Source organism: Portunus trituberculatus, chromosome 31 (assembly GCF_017591435.1).
Source record: "Portunus trituberculatus isolate SZX2019 chromosome 31, ASM1759143v1, whole genome shotgun sequence".
NCBI lineage: Eukaryota > Metazoa > Arthropoda > Malacostraca > Decapoda > Portunidae > Portunus > Portunus trituberculatus.
The window spans coordinates 15,474,956-15,486,785 of record NC_059285.1 but is presented as its reverse complement, the minus strand read 5'-3'; the positions used below and the strand labels follow the sequence as shown (position 1 = coordinate 15,486,785).

Here is an 11,830-nt window from a genome sequence, read left to right as displayed (position 1 = left end):
AATGGCTCCACTAAAGACCTAATCACTTCAACTAATTTCTATTAAACACTTTTTATTATATCTATTTTTTTTTCATTAAAATCTTGTATTATTTTGTAGCCTTGAAGAGGTAAAATTAACCCATAGTCTCTCTCTCTCTCTCTCTCTCTCTCTCTCTCTCTCTCTCTCTCTCTCTCTCTCCTCGCACAATCGCAATTTTGTGAACGATAAGACAAGACTCTAAGGAGAATGATAGCAAGGCGTGTCTTCCTTGTAGCCCCCACGTCTCACCACGGCTCCAGGTTGCTGCTACGCGTCTCTGGCACCACAGCGCGCCTACACACCACCACTGGCCTGCCAACACGCACGCTCGCACTGACAACAAGGAAAATCAAGGAAAAGCAACATGTGGGAGGCATTTCTAGGTATGACTGATGTAAACAACACCGTCACCGTGACTGTCTCACTCAGGTGAGTGGACACCCCGCTGCTCCGTGGCGCCTGCCCCCACCCCCTCCAGTGAAGTTTACGTAGTCTATCTGCCGGCATCAGCGCCACTGATACGCGTTATCTCAGACAACGTTGTGATGCTCCCAGCACGTCCCACCGCGGCAGTGTCCTCTTGGCGGCGCCCCGCGACACAGTCACCGCGGCAGCATGGGCATGGCGGCGGTGTGGGTGGTAGCGGCGGCAGTGCTGTGTGGCGCGGGGCGGGGGGCGGGGTTCCACCTGCTGGTGCACCCAAGCGGGCAGTGGAAGGTGCCTGAGGATACACTGCACAACCTGACGGTGTCCCTCAGCCTCAACACCAGCGAGGCGGAGCGGGCGCTGCAGGGCGCGGCGGGGGCGGTGGTGGAGGTGGCGGCGCTGCACCGCAACTCTTGGCGCCTGGACTGGCAGCGTCGCGTGGCGCAGTTCTCGCCGGAGGAGGCCGCTGAGGGCGTGAACAAGACCCTCACCTTCTCAGGCTACTACTGGGGCAGGACGCACGTGGGCCTGTTCCTCACCCGGAACGACCTGCACCTCACACCCGAGGCGCCGCCCCACCAGGACTGGAGCTCGCAAGACGCCTGGGACGACCTGCACGCTGCCTTAGAGGATGCTAACACCACCCTGGGCGACGTGAAGCCCGGCGCCAACCTCACCCTGCTCAACGAGATAGAGGTGAGTGCCCTACCACGCCCACCACGCCACACCCACCACCACCACGCCCCTCAGCCCTCATCACACCCGTCAGCCCTCACCACACCTTCCTTTACTGCGCATCCTCACCACAAGTACCCTCACCACACCTGTCAGCCCCAAATACACCTCCCCTTCCCACTCACACTTGACCCACACTTCCCTCAACACACCTCTGCTCCCCACACACCTAACCCTTCAATACTTCCCCTCACCATAACACTCCTCTTCCATCACCTCCCCTCACCCTCTCTCGCCTCTTCCCGCCAGATCAACGTGGACCGCTCCGTGCACGTGTTCGAGACAGTGTTCATCGCCCTGGGCTCCTGCTTCATGCTCATCAACAACATCAACATGGGCGCCCAGCTGGACATGCGCATCATCTTGGACGTGCTACGCCGCCCACTTGGTCCCGCCTGTGGCTTCATCTCACAGTTCGCCTTCATGCCGCTGGTGAGGACGTGTGTGTGTGTGTGTGTGTGTGTGTGTGTGTGTGTGTGTGTGTGTGTGTGTGTGTGTGTGTGTGTGTGTGTGTGTGTGTGTGTGTGTGTGATCAGGTGCCACTCATGAAGATTCTCTCGTGGTGACCTTCCCTCAAATAAGCATCTCGCCATTACAAATCCTCAAACCTAACCTGACCTGGCCTGATCTAACCTAGCCATTATAAACTCTCCAATCTGATGTAACCTAACCTATACCCTTAGCTTAACCTGACTTAATTTAGTGATCTATGCAAATAACCCCTTCAGTATTGGGACGCATTTTTACCTTGGTTTTGTGTGTGATTCGACGATTTTATTTGCATTAGGAAGGGTCTATGGAGGTCAGAAGATTAAAGGTCGAGGTCTCACTATTTTAATCCCCCCACATAAGTATCTGAAGCTGTATAATATCACCAAACAGTAATCAGAATGAATATGAAAACGTGTCATGGTACTGAAGGGGTTAACATCTGGGAAACTTAACCTAACTAAATATACAACTAACTTAATCTAATAAAATCAAAGAATAACTTAACCTAACCTAATGTAATCTATTATTGAATTAATATATTCCCAACCAAACTGAATTAACTAGCTAACTTGATTAACCTACTCTAACCTATGAGAAATATTATCTTAACCCCTTCAGTACAGTGACGCATTTTCATATTAGTCCTGCTTACTGTTTGGTGATTTTACACAGCTTCAGAAACTCATGTGGGGGATTAGAAAAGTGAAGACTGTGGCCATTAATCGTCTGACCTCCATACACTCTTCCTAATGTCAATAAAATGGTCTAATGGTACACAAATCTCAAGATGAAAATGTGTCTCAGTACTGAAGGGATTAAACTAACTTAACCTAACCTAACTTAACCTAGAGAGAGGAAATGAAGAGTAGAGAGATAGTGAAGGTCTGAAGAGGAGAATAAGTATAAAAAAAAAGGACAAAGAAAGGAAGAAAGTAAGAAAAAAGAACAAGTATCTTTTTCTCCCCTATCCCTTCCTGACACTTCCCAAAATATCTCCCTGTCATTACTAAGAATAACTTTAAGAAAAAAAAAAAACGAAAAAGGAAAAAAAAAGGAAGAACAAAAAAGAACAAGTACCGTTTTCTCTCCCTACCTCTTACTGACACTTCCCAAAATAACTCCGTCACTACTAAGAATAACTAGAGTAAGGAGAAAAGAGAGGAAGAAAGTACGAATCAAGGAACAAGTGCCGTTTTCTCTCCCCTATATACCTCTTCCCGACACTTCCCAGAATAACTATGAATAATTAGAAAACAAAAGGAAAAGAAAGGAAGAACAAAAGAAGAGTAGAGAGACAGGAAAGGTCTGAAGAGGAGAATAACTAAGAAGGAAAAGAAAGGAAGAATGTAAGAAAAAGAACAATTATCCTTTTTTCTACCCCTACATCTTCCTAACACTTCCTTGAATAACTTCCTGTCACTACCAAGAACATCTGGAATAAAGAGGAAAAGAATGGAGGAAAGGAAAAAAAGTAAGAAAAAAAGAACAAGTAACCTTTTTTTTTCTCCCTCTACCTCTTCCTGATACTTCCAAAAATAACTCCCTTTCATTATCAACATCCCTTTTATAACCCAAACTAAGAAAGAAGAAGAAGAAGAAGAAAAAAAAAGTGTATCTTCTTGTCATCGCTATCCACTCATCTAATCTCTTAACCCCTTCAGTACTGGGACGCATTTTTACCTTCAATTTTGGGTGTGATTAGACCGCTTTATTGACATTAGGAAGGGTCTACGGAGGTCAGAAGATTCATGGCCAGAGTCTTCGCTATTTTTACCCTCACATAAGTTTCGAAAGCTGTTTAAATTCACTATAGTAAGCAGAATGAATATGAAACCACGTCATAGCACTGAATGGGCTAAGTTTCTCTCTCTCTATAGGGTGTTTTGCATGGGAGTCATGGTAGAAGATGTCCAGAAAAGTTACTTAACCTAACCTAACCCAAGCTAAGGAAGAAGACATGAAAAGTGAGAAAAGAATATATAAAAGAGAACAAAAAAGAAAGAACAAGGGAAAAAAGACAATAAACACATTCTCTTCCTCTTCCTCATCCTATCCCTCTCTCCTCCCACTCTATCTTTATCTTCCTCTTCCTCTTCCTCCTCCTCCTCCTCCTCCTCCTCCTCCTCCTCCTCCTCCTTACCCAATCATCTTTAAAGCACTTGCTATCTCTAAAAAAATAGGAGAGAAAAAAAACAGTTTATCTCCACCTGTGCTCTCAAATCACCAAACAATCACCAATTACTCCCCTTCTTCCCCTCCCCACCAGGTGTGTGTGTGTGTGTGTGTGTGTGTGTGTGTGTGTGTTAAAAGATGTATGAGTGTCTTCCTCCTCCTCCTCCCTGCTTCTTCTTCTTCTTCTTCCTCTCCCTCGTTCTCCAGAAGGTCAAGTGAGAGTGGGGCGAGGAAGAGGGGAGAGTAGAGAAGGGTGTGGGTAATCTTGTTTCGATTATGTTTAAATGGCCGCTCTCTCTCTCTCTCTCTCTCTCTCTCTCTCTCTCTCTCTCTCTCTCTCTCTCTCTCTCTGCCTTTTCTTCTTCCTTCCTTTCCTTCCTCTTCTGAATGTTTGTTCTTTGTTTTATCTTCTCTTTCACATTTGTTATCTTTCCCCTTTCTTCTTTTAATATTCTTTGCATCTCTCTCTCTCTCTCTCTCTCTCTCTCTCTCTCTCTCTCTCTCTCTCTCTCTCTCTGCTTTCCTTACTTCCCCCTCGACTTATCATTCCATTTATCACCTTTCATCCTTCTTATTCTTCATCCTTTTCCCTTCTCGACTCCCTCTCCCTCTCCCTCTCCTTCTCACTCTCCCTCTCACTCTCTCCCCATCTCCCTCCTCCAGTCTACCTTCGCCATGGGTTACTTCTTCTTCACGGACCCGCTGTACCGTCTGGGCATCTTCACGCTGGGCTGCAGTCCCGGGGGCATGATGTCTAACTTCTGGACACTCATATTCGGCGGGGACATCAACCTCTCCATCACCATGACCGCTGTGTCCACCGTCGCTGCAATGGGTAAGTCCTCTCTTTATTGTATGCTGTAGCGTTTCCGTTTTCTTTTCGTTTACGTTTTTTTAATTTTATTTTTATTTTAGGTTATTTTGTTTATCTGTTTATCTATCTGTTTATTTTTGTTTTATTTATTTATTTATTTATCTATTCTTATTTATCTATTTATTTTTTTGTTTGTGTGTTTGCTATGTGATCTCTTGTTTTCATTTTTTTTTCTCGTGTTTTTGTTTGGTTTATATATCTGTTTATCTATTTATTTATTTATTTAGTTGTTCAATTTCTTTATTTGATCTTGTTCCTGTTGTTGTTGTTGTTGTTGTTGTTGTTGTTGTTGTTGCTTTCCGTTGTTTTTTATTCGTATCTTCAGTTGTTGTCGCTGTTTCATCACTATTATTATTATTATTATTGCTGTTGTTATTGTTGTTTTTGATGCTGTTCCTGTTGTTGTTATTGTTGCAGTTGTTTTTGTTGTTGGCGTTGCTATTGTTGTTGTTGTTGTTGTTGCTTTGATCTATAGTTGCTATCATTTTCTTATCTTATCTTCTCCGCCCCCACCTTTTTTGTAAGCTATGTCCCTTTCGTAGACTGTAAATCTACCTTTCCTCCACTCTATATCTTTCACCATCAGTCACATTTAACTTATTTTCTGTTCTCAAGCATTACCATCACCATTTTGTCCCTTTCCACTTAGTACTGCTGTATGTTCGTTTGTTCCCGCCATTACAGTAATTTCTATAGGCATTTTCCTCATTTTTATCTGTGTTACGACTGTTTTTTTTTTTTTCTTTTTTTCTTTTGTTGTGATGTCTCTGTGCAAGTGTGAGCCAGGCGTTGTCTGAGAGATACGTGTGATAAGACTGCTAAGGACATCACTTTTGCTATCTCTCTCTCTCTCTCTCTCTCTCTCTCTCTCTCTCTCTCTCTTACAGTCACATAGCTAGACAGTTGTTTTATTTATTTATGTATCTATTTGTTCAATTGTTAGTTTACTTAATAATTTTATATAGTTTTCTTTTCTTTTCTTGTTTTTACGTGGTAACACAAATGCACCAAAAATAAAGAGAAAGAAGAGAAAAAAAGAAAAGAAAAAAAAACTTGCCCATGATTATCTTAAAAATTAATAAATAGATAAATAAACATATAAAATAGAATAACAAATAAGTTTCCACCAGGATTGCACCAATGCCACATTAATCTTTCTTAACACGCAAAGAGAAAATAGAATAAAATAAATAAATAAACCCTCGCAATAAATTTCTTCGCTTTCTTTAAACATAACACACACACACACACACACACACACACACACAGCTTTCAACCACCTCTAACACTCCACTTTTCATTCCCACCCCATCCACCACACCACACCATACCACACCACCTACACCATATATACACCACACCATACCACACCACCTACACCATATATACACCACACCATACCACACCATATATACACCACACCATACCACACCATACCACGCCACCTATTACATACACCACACCACACCATACCTCACCACGCTACCTACACCATACATACACCACAAAACCACATTTCTACACCGTTACTTTAAATGCTCCTTCAAGATAGGAGCCAGTTTTGTTGTAGTAATGCTAACTAGACACAAGGCCCACTATCTGTCACAAGCACCGATCGTGTCATCGTTACCAGCACTTCTTCCCCTCCTTAAGATATTTGACCCCTTCAGGACTGGGACGCATTTTTTTACCATGAGTTTTGAGTGTGATTAGACCATTTCATTGACATTAGGAAGGGTCTATGAAGGTCAGAAGATTAATAGCCAACGTCTTCACTATTTTAATCTCACACATAAGTTTCTGAAGCTGTATAAAATCACCAAATAGTCACCAGAATGAATATGGAAACGCGTCATGGTTAAGTCTAGCCTTGATGGGGCAAAGACCATCTGAGGTATAAACAATAGAGGAGCACAAGTGTTTATATTCCTACTGACGTGTTGTGTGCCTTATCTCGAGTACTTTGCCTAGTGGAAGTTACTGGTGTTCTCAAGGGTGTGTCCATGATTACGGTGATTGTTTAACGAGTGTATCATTAAGTAGTGAATGTTATTGGGATCTCAAGGGTGATTTCGTAATAGCAGTGAGTACATAGAGCATTCTGAACCTTTCATAGATTGTAGTGGTAGTTTCCAGATGGGTTTTCAAGGATGTTTTCGTGATTGCAGTAATGGTTCAACACGTGCACTGTTCTTTTTTAACCCCTTCAGTACCATGATACTCTTTCACATTTATTCTGCTTACTATTTGATGATTTTACACAGATTCAGAAACTTATGTGTGGGAATAAAATAGTGAAGACTCTGGCCATTAATCTTCTGACCTCACATAGATCCTTCCTAATGTAAATGAAATCGTCTAATCACACCCAAAACTCAAGGTAAAAATGCGTCCCAGTACTGAAGTGGCTAATACTGTAGTGGAGGTTAGTGTGGCTCTCGAAGTTAACCAACATAATCAAACGAAACTAAACCAAATCAAGACAAAACCGGACTTTCTCAAACCTTCTCTGACCAAACCTATCTAAACCTAACACAACCAAACATTCCTTTTCCTTCCCTTCCCTCACCAAACCAAACTCTTCCCAAACTTTCTCAAGCCTTCCCAAACCAACACAAACCTAATACGGTCCAACCTAACCCATTTAAATCTAATGAAACTAAGTCTAACCAAACCTTCCCAATTTAAACCAGTCTAAGCCAAACTAAACCAAACCTTCCTAATGCAACCCAATCTAACCTAATCTGACCCAACCTAACCTAACTTTCCCTTCCCTTTTCTTCCCTTCCTTCACCCACAGGAATGATGCCAATGTGGATGTTTACCCTGGGGCAGAAACTAACCCAGGGGGCGTCCATGCAGGTGCCCTACGGTAACCTGGTGCTCTCCCTCATCAGCCTCACGGTGCCTATTGGGTTGGGCGTGGCTCTGAGGGCGTGGCGGCCGAAGTGGGCAGACAGAGGAGCTAAGATCATCAAACCCTTTACTCTGGTGGTCATTCTGCTTTTCATGTCGGTGAGTTGTATTTATATGGTTTTCTAATCATTGTTTACGCAACCTAACCTAACCTAACCTAACCTTACCTAATCTAACCTAACCTAACCTAATCTAACCTAACCTAACCTAACCTTACCTAATCTAACCTAACCTAACCTAATCTAACCTAACCTAACCTAACCTTACCTAATCTAACCTAACCTAACCTAACCTAACCTAATCTAACCTAATCTAACCTAATCTAACCTAACCTAACCTTACCCAACCCAACCCAACCCAATCCAACCCAACCGAATCTAACCTAATCAAATCTAATCTAACCTAACCTGACCTAACCTTACCTAACCTAACCTAACCTAACATTACCTAATCTAACCTAACCCAACCCAACCCAATCCAACCCAACACAACCCAACCCAATCCAACCCAACCGAATCTAACCTAATCAAATCTAATCTAATCTAACCTAACCTAACCGAATCTAACCTAATCAAATCTAATCTAATCTAATCTAACCTAACCTAACCTAACCTAACCTAACCTAACCTTACCTAGCCTAACCTAACCTAATAATTATTTACACATTTTTACTTATTCATCTATTGATTTTCATCATTCTATTCATTTATCTTTCTAATCATTCTTTACTCATTTTTACTTATTCACCTACTAATTTTCACCCTCCTCCGTCCCCCCCTCTTCCCTCCTTCAGTTCTGGTTTTACAGCTCGTACAAGGTGTTCGCCATGATGAACTGGCAGATGGCCGTGGCGGGGTTCCTGGTGGCGGGACTGGGCTTCGGGTTGGGTGCTTCTCTTGCCATGGTCTTCTGTCTCCCCAAGGCGCAGGTCATCGCTATATCCATCGAGACGGCCTTCCAAAATGGTGGAGTGGTCTTCATCCTTCTCAAACTTTCCCTCCCCAGCCCTGACAGGTGAGAATAAGGCCAGTATTGCTCTCTCACCATCACTGCTTTCCAAAGACTCCAGTTGAAGATACTCGTGTTTTTAAGAGTATTTCTATGGTTCTGGCGATAGAATGGCAAGATTTCTATTGTGTTAAAAGGAGAAACTGTCTTGAAAAACCGGGTTAGTTGTCTCTGTGGCCTTGAAAAATTGTCGTATTGGAAGGGGAAGCCATTTCTGAATATAGGCGTAAGAATAACAGTGTGCGCCCCTATAGATAATTAAGTGTGTGGCCTTCAGGTGAGTGTGTGGCCTGACAGGTGAGTAATTGGGCTGACAAGTGAGTGTGTGGCCCTACAGGTGAGTGTGTGGCATGGCAGGTTGAGTGTGTGGGCTAATAGGTGACAGTGTGTGGCCTGACAGGTGAGTAATTGGGTTAACAGGTGAGTGTGTGGCGCGGCAGGTGAGTGTGTAGCCCTGCAAGTGAGTATATGGCCCGACAGGTGAGTGTGTGGCGCGGCAGGTAAGGTCACAATTCGTGCAGCTGAGGTGACGCTGGGAACTTTGTAAGGATGATGTGAAATGAAGGTCCTGAGAGATTGTTAAGTGTGAGTGGTTCTTTTTTTTTTTTATTCTTCTTATTCTTCTTTATTATCTATTTATTTTTTTTTAGCTAATTCATCATTCTTTCCTTTATTTTTCGCATTAATCTCTTCAGTATCGGGACGCGTTTTCATATTCATTCTGGTTACTAGTTTGGCGATTTCATACAGCTTCAGACACATATGTTGGGATTAGAATAGTAAAGACTCCTGGCCATTTACCTTTTTGACCTCCACTGACCCTTCCTAATGCAAATAAAAATCATCACTCATACCAAAAAAAAATCAAGGTAAAAATGCGTCTCAGTAATGAAAGGGTTAATGAACATCTAACACTGCATTCAATAATGTATTCTAATCAGTCTTCGTATATTCATTCAGCATCGTAAATCTTTCGTTAATTCATATATCTTTTTATTTCTTATCTTCTTTATATGAATACTTAACATCGCAGTCATCACTTAATGCATCTTTATCTTCTCTACGCTTTTACACAACCGTTATCGTATTTCATTAACTTACATATCTCTCTCCTTATCTCTTATGACTTAATTGATGCTACAGTCACTTCTCTATATTCTTTTTGTATTCCCCTCTCTCTCCTTCCCTCTCTCTGCCTTCTCACAACACCATGCCTTTCAATGCTCTCTCTCTCTCTCTCTCTCTCTCTCTCTCTCTCTCTCTCTCTCTCTCTCTCTCTCTCTCTCTCTCTCTCTCGTATTTTCATTTCCATACACTTCTATTGTCGTACTTCTAACCTACCTTGTATTCGCCTCTAAGTGGTAATGAGGAGGCACGAGGGACAGAGCAACAGAGAATACTGTAAACGAAACTATCAATCTTAAGCCTCTTCAGTACCATGACGCGCTTTCATATTCCTTCTGGTTCCTATTTGGTGATTTTATACAACTTCAGAAACTTATGTGGGGATTAAAAATAGTGAAGACTATGGCTATTAATCTTCTGACCTCCATAGACCCTTCCTAATGTAAATGAAACGGTCTAATGGCACACAAATCTCAAGGTCAAAATGTGTCTATGTATTGAAGGGGTTAAGTCATCAGGGTAACGGGTTCAAACTCCATAAAATTAGATAAAGGAATAAGAAAACTGGTTCCCGAGTAAGTTGGTAGATGACTGAAATAGACTCGGTAATCAGGGGGTTGTTAGTGAAGAGGCAATAGTGAGACACATTTTTTACCTTGAGTTTTGGGTATCATTGAACCATTTTATTGACATTACAAAGGGTCTATGGTGGTTTGTAAGCGAAGAAACAATAGAGAAAAAAAAAACTGAATAGAAAGAAACGAGACAAATAAAAAAGAAAAAGAAATTAAAAAGAAGGAAAAAAAAATGGAAGAAAAGGGGAAGAGTCAATGGAGGTCAGAAGATTAATGGCCAGAGTCTTCACTATTTCAAAATCCCACATAAGTTTCTGAAGCTGTACAAAACCACCACATAGTAAGCAGAATGAATATGAAAACGCGTCATGGCACTGAAGGAGTTAAAAGATCAGACAGATATACGGGAAGGAATAATAAATAGATGGATAGGGGTATGGAATGCATCATGAAGGGGACGGGACTGCCACATGTACGTCTTTTGGCTTTTTGCACCCTCTATATTCTGTTACCTTTACGTTTCAATCTTTATTTGTAACACTCTCCTTTCCTTCTCTCTCCCCCAGCGACTTAGGTATCATAAAGGGACTGCCACATCTAAGTTTTATGGCCTTTTGCAGTTTCCTTTATGATCTTTCCTCTTCTTATTGTTTTTCTTTCCTTTCCTTACGTTTTCATCTCTATTTTTGACACTTTCCCTTCGTTCTATCTCCCCCCAGCGACTAAGTATCATTGAGGAACTGCCACATGAAGGTCTTACAGCTTTTCTCCGTTTCCTTTACGTTTTCATCTCTATTTTTTGACACTTTCTCTTCATTATCTCTCCCCAGCGATCAAGTATCATAAAGGGACTGCCACATCTAAGTTTTATGGCCTTTTGCAGTTTCCTTTATGATCTTTCCTTTCCTTACTGGGGTTTTTTTCTTTTCCTTACGTTTTTATCTCTATTTTTGACACTTTCCCTTCCTTTTCTACCCTCAGTGACCTCGCGGCGCTTCCTGCAATGGCCACAATGCTGCAAGTAGGGCCGCCCATGATCCTTCTCTACGCAGTGCTCACGATCCTGCGGCGCTACTGTGGGTGTTGCCCCGTCGAGGAGGAGCAGAAGGCGGTCCCGGCGGATGAGAAGCACATGGAGGCGGAGAGAGCGAGAGAGATCGAGGCGTTTCTCTCCAAGCCAGACAAGAATATTTTCACAGACTCCGTCATGAAGGAAAACGAGAAACAGTACGGGCTGGTGCTGCAAGGGATGACTAAGCTAAAACTGGCGGGAGACATGCAGGAGACGAATATAGTGTAGGATTGTGTGTGTGTGTGTGTGTGTGTGTGTGTGTGTGTGTGTGTGTGTGTGTGTGTGTGTGTGTGTGTGTGTGTGTGTGTGTGTGTGTGTGTGTGTGTGTGTGTGTGTGTGTGTGTGCTTGTGTGTGTGTGAGAGAGAGAGAGAGAGAGAGAGAGAGAGAGAGAGAGAGAGAGAGAGAGAGAGAGA

The 11,830-nt window shown here is 42.5% G+C and overlaps 1 protein-coding gene across 1 annotated transcript; it reads left to right on the top strand.

Moving 5' to 3' along the window:
* Positions 1 to 229: 229 nt before the first annotated feature.
* LOC123511636 (ileal sodium/bile acid cotransporter-like) lies at positions 230 to 11,755 on the top strand. The gene is made up of 6 exons (XM_045267667.1): positions 230 to 1,143; positions 1,432 to 1,614; positions 4,510 to 4,681; positions 7,521 to 7,735; positions 8,430 to 8,650; positions 11,326 to 11,755. The coding sequence occupies exons 1-6, from the start codon at positions 637 to 639 to the stop codon at positions 11,642 to 11,644; spliced, it is 1,617 nt and encodes a 538-aa protein (XP_045123602.1). The 5' UTR covers positions 230 to 636; the 3' UTR covers positions 11,645 to 11,755.
* Positions 11,756 to 11,830: the final 75 nt, after the last annotated feature.